Genomic DNA, 27251 nt, shown 5'->3' with positions numbered 1-27251 from the left:
AAGAGAATGTCATTTTATTACCTCTCAACTAGATTATTACACACAATTACCCTCTATAAACCCACTCTTCATTTTTCTCTCTTTCTCAAGTTTTTCACTACTCTAGCCCTTTTTCTTTAATGCTGCCACAGCAATTTTCCTTCTTCACAGATCTGACTATGTGATTTGCCTATCAAATCAATTCCAATGGCTTCCTATTGCCTTTAAGATAAAGTATAATGTTTTTTGATTAACTTTTAAAGACCTACATAATCTGTCCCTATCTATCTTTCCAGGCTTACTGTCCCCTCTGAGATTCAGCCAAACTTGGCCTTCTCTCCATTCTTCATTCATGAGACCCTCTTCTCTTTTCTCTTTGCCTCTGCATTGGTCATCTTCCAAACTAAATGCCCTTCCTCCTTATCTCTCCCTCAGTGTCCCCTCTCCTCCCTCTAAGATGTACCATAGGCACCATGTTATTATGAAGCTGTACCTGAAAACTAAACTATTAGTACCGTCTTTCCTCAAATACTTTATATTTCACTGATTTTTGTATGTATTCCATATCTTTACTATACACATTTTATATACAGTCCTCCTTTGCTATATTTTGATTCACTTATCTCAGCTTCACTGTATGGTGGTTTAAAAAACATATATATCTAATTCTGTATTGTGGGGTTACACTTATTATGGCACACTATTGGATGATGTAATAAATGGCAACCAACCACAGCTCTACATTCTGTATCCTGGGCACTGATTGGCTCAGTAACTGTAGGTTAACAAGTGTGGAAACAGTTTATAGGAGAGTGGGAAGGATTTATAAAGCATTAAAATATTTATAAATAACAAAATAAGATAACGCTACTACTTCCTAGATTTTCACCTATCCCTGGGGTCTCTGGAATGTAACTCCCACAATAGGTGAGGGATTACTGTATCCTTGTTATCTCTTCCATCAACAGGATGTAAAATGAGATTGCTTTATTTATTCATGAGACCCTCTTTTATACCTTTATCCTTAGTGTCTGGTACATACTAGATACCTAGTAAATACTTAGTTGATTGATAGATTTAATCATCCAACTCCTTTTATTCAAAAGAAAATTACAAAATTAAAAGTATTAGATTAACTATAGACCAATAAAAGAGTTTTGAAAGACGTTAGCCTCCGAAGAAATGATCTCTCTCCTCTTTTAATAAGTACTAAATGATTCCACAAAAAAAGTATCATTTGCTAATTGCTACAAACATATCCTCCTTCCTTAATTCTCCAGTGGTATCGCCACCCCCCTCAAAAAATCTGGTTCAAACTCAAAGAAAAAATTACAAATATGGGGAAAGGTATGTTAGAAGATATTCTGTTTTAAAAGTACTACTCATTCATTAGCCAAAACATTTAAAATGGAAAAAAACCTCTGCCTGAAGAAAATATCGGAGAATTCCCATTTCCAAATTCAGAGCATTCTATTAGAACACTCCATAAATACTTTCATATAGCTGCATACTGTAATTTGGTCTTTGCAACAATGACCCCCAAACATAGTAAGATCCTTAAGTGTCTTCTGAAATTCAAGATTATAAATAATGTTCATTTTTATTTCTGTTTCAGGACACCTAAAGATGAGTTTTCAAACTATTACCAAAAAAAGTTTCCAAAAGAACGGAGAAGGTCATGTACTGTATTATGACAACAAAAAGATTACTAATCCATCAATAATTATTAATGTATCTACCCTCTTTTCTATCTCTGGAAAAAAAAACCCTTCATTCATGGATATGGTTTGCATATAAATCACAGGTATCCTTGATGAAAATTTGAAAGGAATGAGTACTCCAACTGATGATCTTAACAGTGCCTCTAATACTGTTCTTCACTCTCTCGCCTGAAGCCATGTAGTCTCTAGGTTTCTGAAATTTCACAATATCTAGACCACCTCAGACCCCCAGAACCTCCATGCTGCACTCAGGCTATCTTCTTTGCCATGTCATTGCATACCTACTTCTGGCTTTGAAAATCCAGACTACTGGGTCAAGGAGATGGGGGCTAGGGGGTCAGGGAGAAGGCTCCTCCTATGAGTTGTGTCCTCACCCCAAGCTGTGGATTATGTTCTCATCTCAAACCTAGACTGGGATTCCTGGTTTCACTCTGGACCCACACGAACTGGCCCCCTTCAGCCCAGATTTCCCTGGGCTGGAACTCCAGACTTCTTCACAGGAGATTAGCGCAGTGCTTGGCACTGGGAAGTCACTTGCTAAATGCTTCTCAGCTTGACCTAAGAAACAGTAAAGTGGATGGATTCAGAGGGACCTGGGAAGCCTTGTGTGCCCTGAGGCAGAAGAAATGAGCAGAAGCAGGAGGACAATTTCTGCTCTGATGACAACACTGCAGAGGAGGGCCTAAGTCTCACAGGATGAAGCTTCCTTCAAGACTCAGGAGGCAGAAGAGCCTTGGGATCCCAACCCAGGTGAAAGTAGGCAGAGCCCCAGTGACCCCTGGCTCAGAATTCTCAATCTACCCATTCCTATGAGAGAGATATGAAGGGTGGTGAGCTGTGACCCAAAGGCAAAGTTGTGGATGCCCCCCTCCAAGACTTTTGTGATGTGATGGGGAATATGGACCAGTGGCAGGGGCAGGGAGAAGCCCAAGGAGCCAAGTCTAGGAGGGAAACTTGCTCCTGCCATATCTAAGGGACACTTACCAAGAGGTCAGATGGGGTAGATGATGCCCAATGGAAAGGGCAGCTAGCATCAGCTGAGTGTCAGGAGGGGTCCTTGCTCAGACCTTCCTGGGACCTGCACCCACAGAGCTGAATTCCAGAAGGCAGAAAGACCCCAGCTCCAGGTGGAGCTTCCAGTCAGCTCACTCTGAGAGTCCTTCCTAGTCCCAAGAGCCCCTCCCCTGCCCAGGCTCTGAGGTCCCAGGATGAACCTTTTCCTCCAATCACACTCAGGGCCTGGACCTCAGGACCCTCCCTGCCTCTCCTCTCTAAGCCCTTCATCACAAGTGAGATGCATAGATGGCCACTGGGATAATGGGATCTTCCAGTTAGAATAGATGGAAACACCATAGCAGCTAGACAGAGAGGCACCAAAAAGCATTTTCCCAGGTGAAGGTTAGCTAGGTGGGAGTCAAGGTAAGCGCCAGGCAAGCAGATCATGACACTTACTTGTCCCCCAACACACAGGGTAGAATTATATACATAATAAATATGCAATATTTATACTCCTGAATTGGGAATGTTACATATAATAATATGTTTTATATGTTTTATAGACCTAGACTATATGTGTGTTCATTTAGGTTATAAGCAAAACAAATCCCCATAGTGAGAATATTTATGCACACATAAGAATACATATATGTTATTCATAAAGTATATGCATGGGGTCCCTTTATGTATGTTACACACAGTCAGATGTATATTGTATGTGTGTACGTGTTTTTTGTAGGAGGGATGTTATTTTTCTTATGTTCCCAATGTGTCTGGGGAAGGAGGGGACAAGCAGGAGAAAGTGGGGATGGGAAGGAGAAGAGGATCTCTCTTTGAAAAATACATTTAATTTCTAAATAAAAAGAGAGCTCTTCTCATGAAAAAGAAAAAAGAAAATCCAGACTACCATTTCTTTGATCCAGTGTTGATGGCAGATCTGCTGTTTCTAGAACAAGATACTCCATTTCTAGACTCTGGGAACTTTTTCTGTCTATCCCTTATTGCCTGAAATGCTCTTCATCATCTCCACTTCCTGACTTTTCTGGTTTCTCAGACTTCTGTCAAATCCCAGCTAAAATCCTACTTTTTATAGCATTTCTTTCCTCATCCCTAGAACTGAGAAATTCTAGGGCCTTCTCTGGATTGATTACTTTCTATTTATTCTACACATGGTTTCTTTGTTGTCTGCCCTATTATACTTTTAATTCCAGAAGAGCAAAGACACCACATTGTGGTGTATGATGGTGATGGAATACTATTGAGCTATAAGGAATGAAGAATGGGATGATTTCAGAAAGAGCTGCAAAGACCTACAAGAACTGATGCAGCGTGAAATAAGCAGAACCAGAAAAACACTGTACAGTAGCAGCAATATTGTGGAAAGATCAAATGTGATACTTTGTTACTAAGAACAACACACCAATCCAGAACAATTCTGAGGGACTTATGAAAAAGAATACTATCCATCTCCAGAGAAAGAACTGTGGGAGTAGGAATGCAAATGAAAACATCTGATGTATCACTTTTTATTGGGATATGTGTTTAAGGGTTTTGGTTTTATAAAGTTATTCACTTGCCAAAATGAATAATATGGAAACCTATTTACATGATAATACATTTATAAACTAGATCATATAACTTCAGAAAACTTATGTGGAAATTTACTCAAATAAAAATGAAATAAAATAAAGCATTCTTGTCCCATTCCCTTACACACACACACACACACACACACAGGCACATACACTCATGGCCAAAACACATGCTCCAAGGAAATACCCTCAAATGCACTACAGTTCCATCTATTAGGGATCCCACCCAATTCAGCTAAATATCTCTCCTAAGAAAACTACCATGTTAGAATTGATGGCCTTTAACCTCTACCTAACTAAAGCCTTGCAGGAGAACTGGTATATCTCAAACTCTTATTTAAAGAACATATAAATGATTTCAAGGGGAAAAAAGAGAGTAGTTCCTCAGAGCAAGATAAAAACTGGTCAAAGGTAACTTTTCAAGGAAGATAGGAGCAATCCTCCAGTCAGAAAGGGACACAATCTGCATTTGGAATTTCAGAAGTGAAATTCCTATGCCATGGTCCTAGCATTAAGAATACCAAAGTATTTTTATCATTTTTTTTTTTATCATTTGTATTGTGATCAGCAAGAACAGCAAATATTTACTGAGTCCCTACCATGAAGAGGACATTGTGGGGAAGACACTATCTTAATACAAAACAGACAAATAAACAAAGAACTGCACAAATCAGAAGGAAAAAAGGTTAGATTAGAGGAGGGCGGGGTCTTACTGCTAAATGCTTAAAGGAAATTCTTAAAACGTTATTCTACACTTTTGTAACTTCCAGCAACTCTACTCTCTTTCACTTGGATCATTCTTCATGAGTATCCCAGATTGGAAGCAAAATGGCCACCAGTCCCTGTGGCAGCTACTCTTTACTATACTAGCTAACTCGGCAACTAAGTGGAGTGACCATGTGCCGATTAAAGAGGAAGACTGCCCACTATGCTGCTCTGTATGGCACAGAAAGATAACTTGATCATTATTGACCTCAGCCTTTAAGGCCAACTCTATCAAGGTGCCATCGTGGCATATAGTAAATAAATTAAATTCTGCACTATTCTAGGTGCTATTTTATGAGGCTGCCAAGACCAAAAAAAAAAATCCATCCCCCAAGGAGCTTATATTCTACAGTGAAGAGAAAGGAGGCATATCTCAGCATCCTCTAGATCCTTAGGGACAGAGGCCCGGCTAAAAACAGTGCTCTTCTAACTGAGGAGGCACCTCCTGGAAAAAGCTAGAGACTAATTAGCCTGTGCCATAGACATACCTTTTCAGGATGACTGACCACAAATGAGCTAAAACAGTGTCTCTTTTCCCCATGCACGCAAATGCCAGTTCTCTCCCTCCCCCACAGGAAAGCAAAAACAGTATCTTCTCTGCATTCAAGTCAGCCCATCCTCTCTACAAATAGAGTACAAAGTTGAATTCCTGGAATTCTAGAGAGCAGTATAAAGTATTAACCCCTACAAACATCAAGCACCACCTGGGCCATATTACCCCATGCAATAATATGGGGAAAGCACCAAAAAAACCTTAAATGTCAGGCATTATTATTCTTTTAGGAAATATCCAATAAACTTAGGTTGGCTGATAGGAAAAGAAAACAATACAAAAGCACATGTTCCTATAGAGAAACAAGTACCTATATGTTCTGTACAGAAGACAGCTCCAGGTATTGCTGGTTTTACCACATAGTTTTATTCACAGAAAAAGAACACGAAGGTATTATTAATGTGTTCATCATTCAGCCATAGAAGTCTAGACTCCAAGAAGTCCCCCCCACATTCCACATTATTTATTCTTGTATTTGTATAGCTACTTCCAACCTGACTGAAACAAAATAATATGGTGGCCCTGGGTCACTCAAAAGAAAATCTAGTATGATATTGGAGGAAAGGGGGAAGTGGAAATTGGCCTACATTAAAGAGAATGTTTCTCATAAACCATTAAGTTGTTGGTTTGTTTTTAACCTTATCTATACTAAGTATTGGTTCCAAGGTTTAAGAGTGGTAAGGACTGGGTAAGTGATTTGCCCAAGGTCACACAGGAAGAAAGTTTCTGAAGCTGCATCTAAACCCAGGACCTCCTGTTTGTTCCTCCCATCTCTACACTTGGGGATCTATCCACTGAGCCAGCTAGTTGCCCTTAAGTTTTAAAGGAGCTACTTCAATTTGACTTCAGGGACAAAGCTACAGCTTTCTAGAGGTAATCCAATCCAATGACTTGGCCACCTATTCCTAAGAGTAACACAAGAGTATTTTACACATGCAATTCTAATTAAGAAATAAGCATATTCAAAGAAGACAAAAACTCATATCAGCTCCTTCTAAGAGAGAAAGGTTTAAATTTCATAAAATTTAAAACAATAACCAAAAAAGATTTTCTTAGAGGACATCAAAAGAACTAACTTTGAGGAGCCAAAAAAAATTTTTTTTTCTCATCAGAATCCATTAATCCGCAAGTATTTATTTACCATGTACTATGTGCTAGGCATTGGAAATATAACGATAAAAGTGAGAAAAATTCTAGCCCTCAAGGAACTTACATTTTCCTCAGAAGAAACATGTTTAGAGATAAATAAATTTAAGAATATACACACACATAAAATACACCATGGTTAGAGTGGGGGAGACGTACAACTAGAGAAATCAGAAAAGATCTCTTAAAGGAAATGATACTGAAGCTTATCCTAGCAATCCAAGTATTGTGGACGGAACCCATAAATGGGATTGTGCCAAAGTTTGTACTTTCAGATCGATTCTGAATTCATCACAACATCGTCCAGAAAATTTTCAAATACCTTTTCCAAACCTTTCTCCTAACTATGACAAGAAAAGAAAGTAGATTGAGAGGCAGGGCTGGAGGCAGGAGGTCTTGGGTTCCAATGGCCTCAGACACTTCCTAGCTATGTGACCTTGGACAAGTCACTTAAACTCCATTTCCTAACCCTTATAGCTCTTCTGCCTTGGAACCAATGGACAATACTGATTCTAACACAAAAAATAAGGGTTTAAATCTCTTGAAAAATTAAAGCAAGGAGAAAAATTAACAGTAAGAAAATAGCAAGGTTGGTGTTTGAATCCCAGTCTAATCTTTCTTAAAAAACAAAACAAAAAAAACCCTTTTTTTTTTTATATACTGCCCCCACCTTGGAACAAAGACTGGCTGTCAAAGTAATCTGATTATGCTGGAGTAACACAAAGTAACTATAGTTATGAACTTCCATGTTCTTGTCCTGCTGGTCCCTCACCCTAGTGCCCCAGTCAAGCCATTAGAAAAGGCAAAAAAAAAAAGGCAGGTCTTATACATCTTAAACACAGGAAATGCTCCTTATTCTCAGGCCATAAATAGTATCAACCCAGGAAGGAGCAGTTCAGAAAAAAGAGGGTGTGGCTGCATGTATTATGTGCCCAAAAGGAATCCAGCCATTTATTTAGATACTCCTACCCTCCTCTTATTACTACTAACCAAAAAACATTACTTTTGAGACACTGCCCCCCCCCAAAAGGGATCATCTTCAACACAATAATAAACTGCCTTTACAGGTTTATTTCATTCTAAACTCCAATCAAAGTAGATACACACATTGCATTTTCATCACATCTAACCCCACCCACCACATCCCCAAATCCTGAGTTTTCCAGGATGCTCTCCAAGTTTAGAATGTCTACCCCCTCTGCTCTTTCAATTCCAACTTTTCCAAAGTCACCGTAATCAGGAAGCCTTTCAAATCTATTCCCATCTATCCTCCACTGGTAAATGGCCTTTGCCCTCCCTAAACCTTAAATAGCACTTCATGTGTGCCTCTATTTTTTTAATTGCAAATTTTATAAAACCAAATAAAATAAGCATCTCATAAATAGAGAAAAAGACTGTATAGAAATGAAATTACAAATATCTTATATGTTTAGGTTACTTTTCTTCATTTCTATTTAATAAATCCCATCCACAATTTTCCCAGCTCCTCTACCCTCTCCACATCACAGAAGGTGTCATCCAGGATATAGACATACTCATGCAAATAAAACTTTCATGTTTTCACTTTTCAGTTCATTCTTTGGAGCTAAAATTCAAAATTTATTCCCATAGCATTAATTCTGTAACTGGGTATTATGTTCTCTTGGTTCTACTCATTTCACTGTTCATTATCCCATGGAGTTCTTTCCAAGGTTTTTTATTTTTTTTAATCCTTGCCTTTGGTCTTAGAATCAATGCTGTGCATTGGCTCCAAGGTAGAACAGTAAGAGCTAGGCAATGGGATTAAGTGACTTGTCCAGAGTCACACAGTTAAGAAATGCAATTTTTTTAATTAGCCTGCTCATTGCTTCTTTTGGAACAGTAGTGTTCCATCACAATCAAATGCCACAACTTGTTTAGCCATTCCTCAATTAATGGACATCCCCTCAATCTCTAATTCTTTGCTACCACACTGAGAGCTGCTATATATATATTCTGGAGCATATTGGTTCTTTTTCTTTTCCCCTGATGTCCTTGGGAAATAGACCATAGCATTGCTTAGTTTAAGGGTATATACAGTTTTATAACTCTCAGGTTGTAATTCCAAATTGCTCTTCAAAATGATTGGATAAGTTCACAGCTCCAGCAACAATGGATTTGCTTTTTCTAGATTCCCTCCAACATTTGTTGTTTTGCCCATTTGTCATTTTAGCCACTCTGATGGGTGTGAGACGATATCTCAGAATTGTTTTGGTTTGCATTTTTCTAATCAGTACTGATTTAGAGCATTTTTTCATATACCTATATATGACTTTGATTTCTATATTCAAAAGTTGTCTGTTCATATCTTTTATTAATTAGGAGATGGCTCTTATTCTCAAAATTTACCAAAGTTTTCTATATATTTAAGATATGAGACTTTTATCTGAAAGGCTGTCTACAAAAATTTTTTTCCCTAATTTTCTGCTTTCCTTCTAATCTTGGCAACTTTTTTTTTGAGTATGCAAAACTTTTTCAATTTTATGAACTAAAAATTATCCATTTTATAGTTCACAATGCTGTCCATCCATTAAGGACTCATAAATTCTTCTTCTATCCATAAATCTGGTAGGTAGTATGTTCCCTGTTCTAATTTATTTACGATATCTCCTTTTATGTCTAGATGATGTATTCATTTTGATCTTACCTTAGTGAATGGTGTAAGATATTGGTCTATATCTAGTTTCTGCCAAACTATTTTCCAATTGTCCCAGTAATTTTTACCAAATGGTCATTTCTTATCCCCAAAACCTGGATCTATACTTTTGTCAAATACAAGTTTACTATCATCTTTTTTGCTATTTGTTTTCATCTCTGTCTAGACAATAATCATGCATGCATCATCCATGAATTGTGTAATATTTATAGGGAAAATGTGTAGGGGATTGAAGAACAGGGGATATGGAAGGTTTTATAACAGGGAATGGAGGAGTTGAAGAGAGAGGGAATATGACTGCCAGTGAGGTAAAAGGAAAGAGATGCCCCCTGCTGAGAGGCTATTTTTTTTTTTTTTTGGAAAAATGGGATTCCCAAGAAATGGGCCAACAAGATAGCCTGAGGGGATGTCTTCTCTATGGATTGATGTTGAAGATAGCCCAGAGCAGGTAAGCATAGACCCTCCTGAGGAACAAGCCTCCCCTAGACCAAGGTCACCCAGCAGGGGTCCAATAAGGATCGGTTATAGTTGAATGGCTGTCCTGAGGTTCAGCTCCCTCTATGTCCCCTGAAATGTTAGTCCTCTTATCTGACTGTGATATTCAAATGAAGATAAATTTTAATGACAAGTTTGGATTGGAGAGGTATCAGGGAAGAGGGAATCGGGATTTCCCTAGATTGGTTTTGAGTCTCTCTCTCAGCTTTTGAGCTGAGGCCAGGCCTCACAGGCTGGTGGAGGGTTTCTTTTATTCCTGTCTATGCTAATCAATGCTTTCTTAAGTTCAAAGTCTTTAGCAGTAGACAGCAAGAGGAAGAAAAGTTCTGACTTCAGAGTTGGTTGGGCCTGTCTCTTCAGACTGATGCCCCTAAAGACTGGCCTTACAGTTCAAACTGCTTCCCTTAAGTCCTTTTGTCCGATGACAGGATCACAGGATTCCAGGTAGAGCACACAGTTGGGAAAATCAGGAATAGAGGTTCTTCTATCCAGAAACAGGGAGAGAGGTTCCTTCTAGTCCAAGGGCCAGGAAGCAAGAACATCAGGAGACCAACTGCCACTCCAAGTTGCCCCTCCCCCCACCAACTGTCATTCTTGTCTATCTTCTCTCTAACATTCTACATGGTTCTAAGGCAGAAGAGTGGTAAGGGCTAGGCAAGGGGTTTACATGACTTGCCCTGGATCATAAAGCTATGAAGTGTCTGAGGCTAAATTTGAACCCAGGACCTCCTGTCTCTGGGTCTGGCTCTTAATCCACTGAGCTACCCAGATGCCCCCATGAATATTAATTCAAAGATAGAAGGTAAGGGTTAAAAAAGAGAGAACTGAATGGCCCTGGATTCTAAAAAGTAAATATTTCTAGTTAACAAAACAGGAAGAATAAATTAATAATGAACATTTATATAGGGCTTTCTATCTACCAAGCATTGTACAAAGGACTTTACAATTTCATTGATCCTTACAATCACTCTGGGAAGTAGTTACTATTATTATCCCATTTTGGAGATGAGGAAACTGAGGCAAACAAAAGTTTGACCTCAGGGTCACTAATTAGTCTAAGGCCAAATCTGAACCTTTATCTTCCTAACTCCAGGTCAGGGGCTCTATCAATTATGTGCTATATTGCTAAAATTAGAGTTTTAAAAAGCTAAATATTGCAATTTTAAAAAATAAATTTTTAATAAGAAAATTCTTGTCCTTGTTTTTAAATCCTGTGCCTTGTCCATAATGAGGATTTAATGTTTCTTATCTTGACTTGACATGTTTTTTAACCCTTACCTTCTGTCTTTTCCCAAATGTTAACATTAACATTCCTAAATGTTACAGGCTTAAAGTACCTTACTTTCTTGGCATAACTACCACCACCACCATAATATTAAAATAATGTTATCATGCTGATTTTTCCTTTATGTTAAATCATACAACTACCACTTCCTTGACTATCACCCATTTACATACTCAAAGTATCTGTAGAAGGCTATAGGCAATAGCAAAAATGAGACCATCTATCATTTAACCACCAAGTGAATGGTACTGATACTCAGTGTAGCTCATGGAAATAAACCAGGATCTGGTATCTACTATTTATTAACCAAATAATCCTATCATATACATACATACATACACACACAAAAACACACACTTCTCATCTACAAAATGAGAAGGTTGAGTTAGATATCCTTTCCATCTCTAAATCTCTCTCTTTTGAACTTTGGGAGAATCTGAGCTGGTTCTTTTGACAGGTAGACTTTGAATACATTCTTGGAAGGGAAAAGTGTAGGTAGGGAGATGTGAGTGGCACATCACTGTCAGAGGAAATCTTTTCTGCCTTAAGAGACTGAATTCACCTGTTCTACAACTCATTCTGACATCTCCACCTCTTTTGTCTACTTGAAAACTCAAAGACTATCCATTCTCCAAGACTCAATTCAAATCCTGCCTCCTCAATTAATTGGAGTGGTCATTCAAAGCACATTGGTCAATGAAAGTGATGACCAATATCAAAGCAAATCATATAGTCTCCCTAGACTTCAATATGGCCATCTTTCTGCCATTTCATGGAGGGCCATTTAGGGCTTCCAATCCCTTTCAAAAAGACCTTCAGCTCTCACCCTGAGACAATGCTAACTTGATAGAGTTCACTACATCTAATAATCCCAGCCAAGCTACCTTCCTATCATGGTAGTGCTCCAGAACTCTCTATCTTCACACTCCTCTCCCCAAAACACAATGACCTCTTTGATCTGCAAACAAAAACTAAATCAATACTTCTCAATACAGTTGGATTGTTGTTTTTCTCCCCAGGTCTCTCTGCTTCAATCCATCTTCCACTCAGTTGTCAAAATCCTCTTCTTAAAATGCAAATAAGACCATGTCATGTCCCTATTCGATAAACTCCAATTGTTTCCTTTTGCCTCAAGGATTAAATAGAACATTCTGTTTGGCTTTTAAAGCCTTCATAACCTGGTCCCTTCCTACCCTTCAAGAATTCTTAGACCTTCCTCCCCCCTTCCATACTCCAGTGACACTGGCCTCCTTGCTGTTGCTCACACAAGACAGTTCACTTCCTGACTCCATGTATTTTCTAGAGTACTAACTACCCAATGCTTAGAATTCTCTCCTTCTTCCATTTCTACTTCATGGCTTCCAATTTCCTTCAGGTCCCAATTAAAATCCTGCCTTCTACAAAAAGTCATTCTCGTTCCCCCTTAGCACTAATGCTTTCCCTCTAAGATTGCCTCACTAATTTATCCTGCATATATCCTATTTTTACATAGTTATTCCCATGTTATCTCCCCCATTTGAATATGAGCTATTTGAGAGCAAGCTGTTTTTGTTTTGTTTTGTTTTTTCCCTTTGTGCTTTCAGGCATTAAGTGAGCCATGAAAGGGGACATTATTTGATTGCTATATGGCCCCATTCTCCTTCCCTGTGACATGTGGCAACCTGATTTTATCCAATTAGAATATAAGCTCATTGAAAGCAGGGACTGTCTCATTTTCTATTTGTACCCCCAGCATTTATAGCAGAACACAGTGGGTACATAATAAACACGTAATTAAATGCTTTTTTTGCTCATTCATTCATTTGAAAAATTATGAGATGAACACTTTCTTAAGTGATCTTAACCTTTTTGGAATGCCTGTAGTAATCATCACCTATTTAATTCATTTGATGATCTTATTTGGCCTTATGAGCCATCTATGATTATTATATTGAATAAATATTTAAATTAGCTTATTTTTCATTTTTGTCTTCTTTCCCCAATGAGGACACTTGCTCTTGCATTTGCTGAATTCCTGATATCTTTTACCACTGCATTCCCTACAGAGAAGGCATTGTATAAATATGCTCCAATTTGACAAACTGAATTGAATTGAACTCCAGAATATTTCATTTACTTTCTTCTACATTTTAGAGTTCAACTGGGTCAAATTCTTGCTTTGTTGCTCTTGTTTTTAATAGACCTCTGATTTGAGCAGTGAATTCCTGGTAAGGAATTTCCTCTAATAATGTTGAAGGTACCTTCTCTGAAATTTAGTCTTAAAAGTTGCCTGGGGTCCTGAGGGGATAACTAACTTGCCCAGGGTCACAAAGACAGTATATACTGAAATGGGAATTGAATCCTGGTCTTTCTGGCTCCAAGGCCATTTCTCTCTCCAGCAAGTCTTTCTCTCTGACAAAAATTGGATTAAAAAAAACAGAATACAGTGGCTTTTCTACATAACTTAAATTCCCTAATTTTTCTTTTTTTAATTTAACTTAATTTTTTATCTAGTTAACAGTTTTCAACATTTTTCAAAGATTATTGAGTTCCTAATTCTCTCCCTCCCTCTCAATCCCCTCAACTGTCCTCCACTTTGGGATGGTAAGCAATCTCATCTAGATTTTATATGTACAACTATGTAAAACATTTTTTCCATATTAATCCTTTTTGTGGAAGGAAACTCAAAATAAAAAAATTAAGAAAGTGAAAAAAGGTTTACTTTGTTCTGGTTTTAGAGTCTATCTGTTCTTTTTCTCTGGAAGCAGGTGGCATTTTTTATCATGAGTCCTTTAGGATTGTTTTAGGTCACTATTGCTGAGAATAGCGGTGTATATTCACAGATGTTCAATGTACAGTAATCCTGCCACTGTGTACAATGTTCTCTTGGTTCTGCTTATTTCATTCTGGTACAGTTCATGTAAGTCTTTCCAGATTTTTCAAAGCTCTTCCTGCTTGTCATTTCTTACAGCACAACAGCATATAATATAACCTACTCAGCCTTTTCCCAATTGATGGGAATTCCCTCACTTTCCAATTGTTTGCCCCTACAAAAACACCTGCTTTAAATATTTTTGTTGTTTTCTATCTCTTTGGGATACAAGCTTAGTAACAGCATCGCTCAGTCAAAGGACATGAACTGTATCATATCCCTTTGGACATAGGTTCAGATTGTTCTCTAGAATGATTGAAACAGCTCACAACTCCCCTACCAGTGCATTAATGTCTCCATTTTCCCAAGTTCCCTCCAAATTTTGTCATTTCCCTTTCTGTCATAATAGCCAATCTGATATGTGTGGGATGGTACCTAAGAGTTGTTTTAATTTGCATTTCTCTAATTAATAGTGATTTAGAACATTTTTAGCATGACTAAAGAGAACCTTAGTTATTTTGTCTGAAAACTACCTTTCCGTATCTTTTAACCATTTATCAATTGGGGAATGACTTGTATTCTTATATATTCAACTTATTTCTGTATGTATCTGAGAAATGAAGACTTTATTAGAGAAATTTGTAAAATAAATTGTATCATTATGCTTGCTGTACCTTAATAGGTGAGCACCTTAAGTCACAAGCAATTTGAGATACGAGCAGTCACATCTAGATTTTTTGCTTTAAGTCAGAAGCGATATTTGAATCATGAGCTGCCACCGCCCTCCACTAGATAGCTCGGCAAACATTGGGTTTCACAAATTACAAGAGGCTGTCTCGTTTATTTCAGTGTTTATCTGGCCATGCGAGCATCTACATTGAATTGCTTTTGCTTTCTTCTTTATTTTTGTCTTTATTAGCAGAGTTGGGGACAAATTTCTTTTAAGCATGGGTCCTGAAAACGGAGCAATTAAAGGAGTTACAGCAGCAGCATATGGAGATTTTGCAGGACATTAAGTGGGGAGGAGCCCGAGGTAGCTGAGGTAATCCGTACAAGCAAGATTAAGGAAATGTCGAGGATTTGGGAAAAATTAAACAGTTTATTGAAAAGGCACACCCAGAACAAGCTGCAGCAGGTCGTACATTAGAGCTGCGTAATGACACTTGTTTCATGCATTATCAGAACGTTCTAAAGGGAAGAAGAAGCAAACTTCTATGGAAAGGTTTTTGTTAAAACGGCCTCTGAGTGAAATCAAGGAAAGTGTGGCAAAATGGCCAAAAGTCAATGAAGAATGACGATAATTAAGTAAAGTTTTAAAAATAGCAATTAAGTTTAGCAACAAAGTTACACATCATAAGTGATGTGTGAGGTCAATTTTGTATTTAATTGTAGCATTATGTGTGTAGAAAGTAAGTTATATTTAAATGATAGTGCATGAAATGAAAACCTTCTCCACTAGCATCTTCACCTGTGTAGATAGAATTCACTCCTCAAGGCTCCTCCACCCAGCTTGTCTTACCCAGCCTCCCATTTGCCTGTTTACACTAAATGAACGCTGTGTGAATGGACATGAACGCACATGCGTGTATGGGGGGGGCGGGAGAACAGAGGATAAAAGTTTTGGTGTGGCACCGCCCCATCTCTCAATATCCCTGAAGGCAGCTGGAGAGCCTGGGTGAGAGCCTGGGGGGAGAATCCATACCTGTGGTCAGTTAGGTTAGATTGGGCTTTAATCTGCTTTCTCTATCTTTAGTGATTATTATTAAAACTATGGAAAAATAAGAACCCGGAGTTATTGATTTAAATTGAAATTTACACACCTGACCTTGAAGGTAAATAACATTTCATATTCTTTCTTATCTATATTTATTTGTTATTTATAAAGTACATTTTCATATTTAAAAGCATATAACAAAAAAAATGTGTGTGGTTTGGGGGGGCTAGAACGGATTAATTGCATTTCCATTAATTTAAATGGGAAAAATTGATTTGACACATGAGCAAATTGAGTTAGGAGAAAATTGAGTTACAAGCTTGGCCATGGAATGAATTAAACTCGTATGTCAAGGCACCAGTGTACTTTTCCATCCTATTTCTCCTTGTTTAGTTTCTGACCTCCACTTCTCCCAATTTGCCTTCTTTTCTCAGCCTCAACCCCCTTCTATCCCTTTCACCTCCTACTTTCCTATAAGGTAAGGCATATTTCTATATCCTATTGATTGGCTATGTTCTTCCTTCATTGAGCCACTGCCAATGAGATTAAGGTTCACATCTTCCCCTCCACTGTAAAAGCTCTTTCATGAGATAATTTACCGTATTCTATTTTTCCCATCCCTATCCTCCCTATGCATTCCTCTTTCCCAAACATTACTTTTATTTTTATACCATCTATTAATATTCAACTTATACCCTCGCCCTCTATCTATGTAATACTCCTAACTACCCTAATAGTGATAAAGTTCTTTAGTTACAAGAATCATTTCCTCACGTAGGGACATACACAATTTAACTTCATTCAATGTCTTCTCTGATTTCTCTTTCTTGTTTGTCTTTTTAAGCTTCTCTTAAGTCCTGAATTTGAAAGACAAGTTTTCCATGAAGCTCTGATCTTTTCATCAGGAATATTTGAAAGTCTTCTATTTCATTTAATATCCATTTTCCCCCTTAAAGATTATGCTCAGTTTTTCTGGGTAAGTGATTCTTAATTAAAGTCCTAGCTCCTTTGCCCTCTAGAATATCATTCCAGGCCCTCTGATCCTATAATATAGAAGCTACTAAATCTTGTGCTATTCTCCAGGATATCTGAATTGTTTCTCTTTGATTGATTACAATATTTTCTCCTTGATCTGAGAGCTATGGAATTTGGTTATAAAATTTCTAGGAATTAACCTTTTAGAATCTCTTTTAAGAGGTGACTGGGGGATTCTTTCAATTTCTATTTTGCCCTCTGGTTATAGAGGTTATATCAGGGCATTTTCCTTAACAATTTCTTAAAAGATATTGTTTTTTGTTTTATCTTGCCTTTCATGTAGTCTGACGAGTCTTAGATAATGTCTATTGGATTTATTTTGTAGGTCACTTTCTTCCAAAGGGATATTTCATATTTTCTTCTATTTTTTCATTCTTTTGAATTTGTTTGATTGTTTCTTGATGTATCATGGAGTCATTAGTAACCATTTGCCCAGTTCCAATTTTTAAGACATAATTTTCTTGGGTGAGCTTTTGTATCTCCTTTTCCATTTGGCCAATTCTACTTTGTAAAAAGTTCTTTTTCTCAGCAAATTTGTATATCTCTTTTTCCATATGGCCAATTCTGTCTTTTAAGAAGTTCTTCTCTGCCGTATAATTTTGTATATACATTTTTTCCATTTGGCCAATTCTGTTTTTTAGAAAGTTCTTCTCTTTACTGGATTTTTGTGCTTCTTTTACCAACTGGCCTATTCTATTTTTTTTAAGTATTAATTTCTTCAGTATTTTGGGGGCCCTCCTTTACCAAGCTACTGATTCTTTTACACGATTTTCCTATATCGCTCTCATTTCTTTTTCCAGTTTTTCTTCCACCCCCTCCCTGGTTTTTTTCAATCTTTTTTTAACTCTTCCAGTCATTCTTTTTGGTCTAAAGAGCAATACCTATTTTTCTTGAAGGTTTTGGTTGCAACAATATTGACTTTGTTGTCTTCTTCTGAGTTTGTGTTTTATTCTTCCCTGTTACCAAAATAACTTTCTATGTTGTTTGGTTTTTTTGTTTGTTTGTTTGTTCATTTTCCAGCCTTTTTTTCTTTTAATTTAAAAAACTCTTAAAGTTGGGCTCTGTAACATGGTAAAGAAATCACTGTTCCAAGCTTCAGGTTCTTTGTACAATTATCTTCAGAACTGGCTCTGATGATCTATGTGTTTTCAGTTCTTTCAAGGTGGTATGATGTAAGGAAAAGTGTGTTTAATACTCTCTGGGCCTATGCTCTAGTCTGTGATTAACCACAAGCACTCTTTTAGCCATTGGAACTGTAACCAGGATCCCTAGCACTACTAGAGCTCCTCCTCTCCCTAAAAGCTTGCCTTAGGACTCTTAACTGGATACATGTATGGGCAATGCAACAAGAATCTTGCACCCAGAGCCAGGAAAGGGACTCCTGTAATCATCTGAGCAGTTGTGCAACTCCCCTTACCATTTGCAGCTGAGAGCTCCAAAGCCTTTCCTGCTGTTTTAGCTGTGCCCAGGGCCCATTGCCACAGTTGTGCCTGCTCTGCCACACTACTCCATGCTCTACATCCACCCTGAGTCCCTCCTGCTGTCCTTCTAAGGTGTTTTGGCCTGAAAAATTACTTCACTCCATCTTTGTGGGGGTTATGCTGCTCCAGAATTAGTTCTGAGGCATTTTATCATAGTTTTTTGAAGTGTAATTTGGTAGAGATGATATACATCCATGAACCTTCTCTGCCATATTGGCTCCACCCCCTTGTCATCTTTTCAAAAAGTATCACTAAAGTCACTGAAGTAGCATCTACCAGAAAAGATAACACAAGCTTTACTACAATGTTAAAAACTAGAATGAAGAATGAAAAAAGGAAATTTTGTTTCAAGATAGCTAGGACTTATTTTTTCCTATGAATTTCCCATTTGTCTTTCTTAAAAGGATTATGACTCGGAGTAGTAGTTGGACATCCAAATGAAGCCATTCTTGGAGCTGAGTGTCCCTACTATTTTAAGAATAGGCATATTATCTAAACCAACTCTAAAATTACATATAAACCAAAAGTTTTTACACATTGAGAGCTATGGTGGAAAAATGAATAGAGATTAGGCTGTAAGAACAGGAAGATTTGGGGGTATTAGGTCACTATTCTGACACATACTGGCTCTACTGCGCCATCCTAGGCAAGTCACTAAACCTCTTGGTGCTCTGGACAACTCTCTAAGACTACATTGTATAAGTAGCAGTATTGGTGCAATGAAAGAAGGGAGTTTCTGCACCTGGGAATTCCTTGTAACTGAAAAGACATCTCGATCATATACTTGTATGTGTGTGTGTGTGTGTGTGTGTGTGTGTGTGTGTGTGTGTGTGTGTAGTATACTTATATACACACCATACAAACAAACATATATCTCAGCATATCAGACAACTCTTCAGGAATACTTTATTCAAACTAAGTAAGCTAAAATAAATTCAGAAGACATTTTTATAAGTTCATTCTAAACTAAAAGGTCCAAGAAGGTAGCAATTATGTCACTTACTTGGTTATTTTAGAAAGCTCTTCATATAAAATTAGCCTGCTCTGATATTTGTATACAAAGTATATACACATATATATGTATAGTTTCTTCATTAAAGCAAAATACACAGACCAAGAGACCAAAGGTTCTGGGTTCAAATTTAGCTTCAGACAATTCCTGTGTAATCCTAGGCAAGACACTTAATCCCAATTACCTAGCCCTTACAGCTCTTCTGTTTTGGAATAAATACTTAGTTTCTATTATAAGTCTGAAGGTAAGGGTTTAAAAAAAAAAAAGCAAAATACAACAAAACCATTCAATATACTATAAACTTGAATAATGTATGAAGTGAGAGGCAATGAAATGCATATTTTGGCCAAGCCTATTATTTTTCTAAAAGATGAATAATAAATAAGGATATTCCCTGTCTGCTAAAGCAGATAGCACCTGTTCTAATTAGAATTAGAAATTTGCCTGGGACATTAAGATGGCAAGTAACTTGACAAGGATCACACATAGCTAATATGTATCAAAAGACTTGAACTCAGATTTTCCTGTTCCTCTATCTAGTCTATTACCAGAAGACTTTTAACATGTGTTATGTTTATCTCCTGATACCAATGTTATCAACTGGTTTCCATGTTACCCCGATACCCCTACTATTTCCATAAAGAACTGTTTAAGTTTCCAGTACTGCCTTTCTTAAATTTGGTGCTACAATTAGCAACATCAAGACTCAAATAAATTAAGCCACCAAAGCAATTTCTCGTGAAATAGAAGAATTTATATACCTATATAGACTATTTTATATGCATGTATGTGTGTGTATACATACATATACTGCTTACTTGCAAATTTTTACCTACCCAAAACTAATGTGATTTAAAATTAACTAAGTCACTCTAGAAATAAGGACCAGTGATTTCATTGATATATATGTGATTTCACTGGTATAAGGAAATCACTTAAGGAACTCCCTTCTACCAAATTCATGTCAGAGGATTCTTAGCAATTTATTACCTTTGAATGCATCACACATGTGAAAGAACTTGAATACATTTTTCTGGTCCCAAGGATTAACTCTGTCCAGTATACCACAAAGGCCACCATAAATTGAGTCAAAACTATGGCTCCCAAATAATAATCTTAATTGCTCTACATTGCAACCTTTTACCCTCAATACCATAAACAATTTACATATATATTCTATTCCAAAATCATGGACTGGAGATTTCATTGATTACCAGATTACCAGAAATTCCCTTTATCAGCACAGTTGAGCCCTATCTCATGAAGCATCAGAAAATTTTAAGACATTAGAAATCAAGTTACTTCTAATAGATTATCAGAAACAACTTCCAAACATAAAGTTAATTCTGTAACTTCACATAAATTCTGAATACTGCTTGGTGTCAAGTATAACTTTGGAAACTAAAGTAATCCTTACATCATTATAACTGTGACTTAAGGAAACTGTTAATTGTGTAATTTAGACATTAACCTTTTTTCAATCACATAAAATTAGTTCTGAAAATCCAAAATTTTCAAGTAAAAGTCTTAACTTGTTACAAAAGCAAATGCTAAAAGAAAAAAAAAATCAGATTACAGAAAGCTGGAAGGTACACCAGATTTTTTCCCCACTGTTTCTTAATAATAATATATTAGCTTAACAGCAAAGGAAAGTAATGGATGCTGGAGGGGATGTGGCAAAGTAAGGACATTAATTCATTGCTGGTGGAGTTGTGAACTGATCCAACCATTCTGGAGGGCAATTTGGAACTATGCCCAAAGGGTGACAAAAGAATATCTACCCTTTGATCCAGCCATAGCACTGCTGGGTCTGTACCCCAAAGAGATAATGGACAAAAAGACTTGTACAAAAATATTCATAGCTGCGCTCTTTGTGGTGGCCCAAAACTGGAAAATGAGGGGATGCCCATCAATTGGGGAATGGCTGAGCAAGTTGTGGTATATATTGGTGATGGAATACTATTGTGCTAAAAGGAATAATAAAGTGGAGGAATTCCATGGAGACTGGAACAACCTCCAGGAAGTGATGCAGAGCGAGAGGAGCAGAACCAGGAGAATATTGTACACAGAGACCAATACACTGTGGTATAATCAAACGTAATGGACTTCTCCATTAGTAGTGGTGTAATGTCCCTGAACAATTTGCAGGGATCTAGGAGAAAAAAACACTATTCATAAGCAAAGGATAAACTATGGGAGTAGAAACACCGAGGAAAAGCAACTGCCTGAATACAGAGGTTGAGGGGACATGACAGAGGAGAGACTCTAAATGAACACTCTAATGCAAATGTTATCAACATAGCAATGGGTTCAAATCAAGAAAACATGTAATGCCCAGTGGATTTACGCATCGGCTATGGGGGGTGGGGGGGAGGAAAAGAAAATGATCTATGTCTTTAATGAATAATGCTTGGAAATTATCAAATAAAATATTAAAATAATAATAATAATAATAATATATTAGCCACATGCCTAAACATTTTAATATAGGAATGAATTGTCTTTATGATATCAATAATGAGAAACTTAGGTCCCCCTAATTCATTAATAGAAAATTCATTAAAACGTAGGAACATATGAGCTGTTTTAAGATCAAACTTAGCTAAAATTTATCCCTTTTCACCAACATTTTTAAAAATTGTTCTTAAATTTTAAAGGTGATTTTAAAGTTGCTGAAATGTTTAGTTATTTATATGAAATGGTTTTGAACAGTACAGCAGTAATCAACTGGTTTTGTTTAATCCATCCTATTAATTCTCTCTTCTAAAACTTAAGTTTCTTAAGAAAGATATGATTTATATTCATTCTCTCCTATTAACTTCTTATTTACTACCAGTTTGGTAAGGCAACAACATCACCACTAAATTCTCTAACACTGAAAGGCTGATAGGATATTACTTGCCAGGGTGCCCCTAAACAAGATTTAACTGTCAGAGTCATATATGAAAAATTCCCAGCTTGAAAGCACAGTTCTCAACATGTAATAAAAATTAATTACAACTTAAAGGATAACCAGGCACTAATAAAAAATGAGCAATGTTGTGTTGTGAAAAAGAGGAATTGCAACCATTACTATTACAATCTTTAACAGAGACTCCACTTAAATGTTTGTGGCCTGCTTAACATTCCATACATATTTCTGGCAAGGTATTATGGGAACTGAAGTTCAAACTGTCCCTTGTTGAATTTTCACTTACTATAAAAACATTGTCTCATATAAAAAGCATAGACATGTTTTTACTTTACTAAAACTTAAAATATTGACTTTACTTCACTAACTTTAGTTAACTAACTCATGCCCAGTTCAAAGGTTCAGTCAATCCTTATAAGAATGTTAGATTAACACAATCTTCAGCAACAAAAATGGGATTTAAAAGGATGAACAAGTCACTCTATAGCACAAAATCTACAGAAAAAAAAATTTAATCAAGGAGAGGAGGAAAATGTAGTATGATTATAACTACAGGAAAGAATTTAAAAATTAATATTTCTATATCCTTTACCTCTAGGTACTCCATTTCCTAAACTTGATTTATGCTATCAAGACAACTGTAAACACAATGGCAATAATTATATTTATTGTAAATTCCTACACCAAAATATAATCATCACAACAAAGATAGTTTTTTTCATATTATTCTCCTGAAATAATACAAGAGTATTTACTCCAGAAAAAAAAAAATTAAAACTTTCTCATTTTCCAGTTATTTATGTACTTGAAAGAAATAAGTATAAAATTTAAAATGCTCTACATTCCAAGCAGTACTACCAATTCCAGCACTGTCTAAGCCTTGATAGCTTTCAAACAGCTGTGGCTTGGGCTTTTGGTTAAAATTACAATATGATCTCACCTGATTTCCAAAATACCTTTATACTAAAGCATTTCTTTCACTCATAAAATTGGTTCTCATTTTATACTTTTCTCTGAGCCCAGAGCTTTAAGGAACCCATCCAAAATTCTAAGGAACCTTCGGGAGAGAGGAAGAAGAGGGGAAGAGTTCTAAATCAATAGTTATCAGGAAGCAAAGGAACAGGTTTCCCCCTCAACAATTTCATTTCAAAGAAGCAAAATGCCAAGGAGAATTTCCTTTTTAGTAGTAATAGTAGTAGTGGTAGTCTCTCGGTGATCGAGAATGAGGTAGGAGGAAGCTGGCAGAAAGTGACCACACAAGGTCCTTTCAAAATATTTAAAGCACAGAAAGGGTTATAGCACTTCCTTTGGGGCTCTTTGGAAGAAGCCAGAAGTTTCAGAAGCTGTTTTAGGTGGAACAGGGTATCACATAACAAAAGGAAATTCATTTGATCAAGAATACAGACTCGTACACTTAAAAACGAATATTTCAATCCAGAAGCATTACTAGTAACAGTCAAGAGATATTACCTCGATAGCTTGTTTCTTACTTGGAGCACAAAACTTCACTAAGGTGAAATTTTATGAAATGAAATAAAATGTGGCCATTTATCTGGAAATCTCTTTAGCCATTAGGAATTTACTATAAACTTTGTTTTAAAAAAGACACAACGGTTTCTAAAATTCTACTCTTTTCTGTAGAATATAGTCGCTATTATTTCCAGTCATCATTTCCCAACATATCAAGGACATAAGGAGATAGATCCTCAGCAAGCTCCCAAAGCAGAACTGTATTCACTTCAATTTGAAGCAGTAACTCTATGACATGAAGCACATTCAAAAGGGGATGCGGGAGGAGGGGTTGACAGAAGAGAAGTAACAGGACATCAAACTCCAAAAAGTTTAAGAATCTCAGTTCTACTTCGTTGGAAAGCAGGATGGTTAGATTAAAACAGAGTTCACCCTAAAAACAAGGTAACCAAAACCATCTAGGATGCCTGGGAGAGACTTCTGTTTTCCTGCCATCTCACCAATCAAAAATTCTGCAACTTAAGGGCTTTGGGACAACGCGAGGAACTCTCCCGAAGACTAGGCAAATGAGAGAGCGTCAACCAAAACAGAGAAGAGCCCTCAGCCTCGGATGTGGTTATTATGGACTATTGATATTGTTGGACTGCATGTCCGATTTTGGAGGATTGTTGTTTCGGGCCACCATCCCACGAGCCACTGAGGAGGACTGGGCGAAACCACCATCGGAAAAAAGGCAAAAAAAAAAGGCATCCATCACATACACGAGAAGAGGAAATTCCAAGCGCTCAAGTTCTTAATCTACTGAAAGAGAGTCTGACGTGAAGGAATCGAGTCAGAATATCCGCTCCTCCATCTGGGATCTAGGAGGAAGGACCCTGGCTCCTCCTGCCCGTCCCGCCGCAGCTAGGAAACTCCGCATTCACAGAAGTGAAAGCCTGGAACAACACCCTCATCGCCAGTCTTTCCAAACACAACTTTCCAAACACTATGCACAGCGGGGCGAGATCTCCCCCCAACCCTAAACAGGGTTCAAAAACTTTATGGAGCCAACAGGGGTGGGTTTTGGTTCGTTACGTCCAACTTCCTGCCCCCCTCGAGTTGGGGAGGGAGGGGGATGGAAAAAAAAAGAGAGAGAGAGAGAGAGAGAGAGAAGTTGAGTACGGTCCGAGCTATGGCATGAGACAGCAACCCACCTCGGTGAAGGTTTTCCGCACTGCTCCTGGGGTGCCATCCACAGAGAGTCCTGAGTGCACCAGAGGGGAGCATCTTAGCTAGCCTGCCCCTGCCCTCTCCTCCAGAACACACACACACACACACACACACACACACACACACACACACACACACACGCACACACGCTGAGGCACATATGCACCCCCTGCCTTACCTGTCCCGGGGGTCGATCCAAGAGGTTTGCCGGGTATTGTGGTCTATGTAGAAGATGCGGCCGTCGAAGTCTCGTGCCTCCTCCCAGCCAGCAGGCAAGGGCAGCTCCGAGCTCTCCCGGCCCCTCTGCTGCTGCGGCGGCGGCTGAGGCGGAGGCGGCTGCCCGGGCCCCCCTTGCTGCTGTGGTGGCTGCTGCTGCTGCGGCGGCGGCGGCGAAGGCTGCTGTTGCTGCTGCTGTTGCTGCTGCTGTTGCTGCTGCTGCTGCTGTTGCTGCCTCCGCCGTCGGCCTCCACTCAGCCACGGCATGGTTACCCGGCCCCGGCCGCCGCCTCCCCGCCACACAGTCCCTGGGCCCCTGGGCTCTGCAGCAGCAGCAGCAGCAGCAGCAGCAGCAGCAGCAGCAGCAGCAGCCGCCGCCGCCGCCGCCGCCGCCGCCGCCTCCCCGCCCCGGGCCGGGCCAGCAGCTACCGCCGCTGCCCAGCCGGGGCCCCGGCCGCCCCCCGCCGCCGCTTCCTCCGCCTCTTCCTCCAGCACTAACAACTGTCCCAACCAGCGCAGAAGGCGCGGGGAGCGAATGGAAAGAACAGGAAGGGCGGTCGACAGCGGCAGATCCTTCGCCGCACAGGGCTCATCCTCCGCCCGCTCCCGATGCCCCCGGCTCTGCTCCGCCTGTGCCGCGGCGCCTCGGAACCTGGAGCCCGTGAACCAGTCCCTCCGCCACGGCCGCCGCGTCTGGAAGGAAGCTCCGGGCACTCTCGCTGCGCTCCCGAACCGGGCCCCTTCTCCCAGCCGCCGCCTAGACTTCCCCCGGGACCCCGCGCTGTCTCCTACTTCGGCCGCTGAGTCCCGGTTTGCAAGCCAACAGGTCCCCGCCCTCGAGGCGGCCCGGACCTGCTCTTCTACCCCGCGCTAGATCACAGCTCCAGGGCCGCCACCGCCTCTGCTGCTGCCGACGGCTCCTCCATCCCACTGGCTGTCCCGGCCATCTTCATTCCTCGTCACTGGCCATATCAGGGAGGAGGAGGGGAAGGAGCTCTAGAGCCTGGCCCCTGCCTCCTCCGGCTGCTCCTCCCTCCTCCCCTTTCCTCCTCCCCCCACCCCGTCGGCTATTCCCACGCGGGGGGGATGGGGAGGGGCAGGCAGGGAGTAGCAACACTTTCTCCACCTCCTCCTCCTCCTCCTACCCCTTCCCATGTCTCCTCCTTTTGGGGCTGCTCCAGCCCCTCTTCCTCCTACGCTCTGACTGGGTCCCGGAGGCTCCAGCCGGGAAGGGAAACCGCACCAGGGGCAGGATGGGCGGCTTCTGCATCCATTGGGCTGGCCTTGATAAAGGCCTGGAGATGGCTAATCCTAACTTCCCGGCTCCCAATTCCAGGGCAAGAGGTATCAGCCTTGTTACTACTGCTAGAACTACTACCAGCATGCGAATCTGCCTTGCTCTACCGGAAAGTATAGTCTTAAAAGCTCTGTAGTTTGGCCGGCCAGGAAACTGTGATTTCTCCCCGATCTTTTCTGGGAGTTTGGTCTTGTCCAATCTTGAAGCCACGTCCTCCTCTCAGTTAGAAAATCCATTTTGCTGTGATTTCACCCTGTGAAATTTCCTTCTCCCAATCTCTGAGGTCAAAAGATTTGATAGGCTGAGATGGATGTGATGACTCTACAAGTTAAGGAGCTTCCAGGGACAGTGAGGAATCTTTGCATCTAGAGATCGTTTTAAAACTAATCATGTCTTGCACGTTTTAAGATCGTAGAATGTTAGAACTGTAAGAGACATTAGAAATCATCTAGTTCCACCTTCTCATTTTGCAAAAGGAAAATGAGGAAAAGGCGAGGTTAAGTGATTTGCCCAAAATCACGTAGGTAGTTAGAAAAAAACTTCAGTCCAGAACCCCAAACTCCAAATTCCCAGTATAATGATCATAACACTATATCATCTATCTTTCTCTTATAAATGCAGTTATGTCTGGGAGCTGGACAAGACAACATTAATCAATCAACAGGAGGAGCCATATTTTTAATTCGATTTTATTTCATTTCAAATTTCAGATTCCCTCCCGTTTGCCATCCATTGAGAAAGTAAGAAAAAACAAGGTTGGGGAGCTATCTTAATTCTATGACAGGTACAAAAACATAGGCTCACTGCAGAAAAAAAGAGTTTTGTTTGTTTTATGATGAATTTTCTCAC

General features: G+C 39.1%; 1 protein-coding gene across 1 annotated transcript in view; it reads right to left on the bottom strand.

Annotated features, from left to right (window-relative positions):
* The window catches only part of WWC3 (WWC family member 3), a 208851-nt gene extending 183479 nt beyond the window's left edge, over window positions 1-25372 (bottom strand). The window contains exon 1 of the mRNA XM_007500942.3: window positions 25068-25372. Within this exon, the coding sequence (XP_007501004.2) occupies window positions 25068-25372 (305 nt within the window). The remainder of the gene's footprint in view (window positions 1-25067) is intronic.
* Between the last annotated feature and the right edge of the window lie 1879 nt (window positions 25373-27251).

The sequence above is a fragment of the Monodelphis domestica genome, chromosome 8, assembly GCF_027887165.1.
Source record: "Monodelphis domestica isolate mMonDom1 chromosome 8, mMonDom1.pri, whole genome shotgun sequence".
NCBI lineage: Eukaryota > Metazoa > Chordata > Mammalia > Didelphimorphia > Didelphidae > Monodelphis > Monodelphis domestica.
The sequence above is the reverse complement of the archived record's forward strand: the minus strand, read 5'-3'. Positions and strand labels throughout refer to the sequence as shown.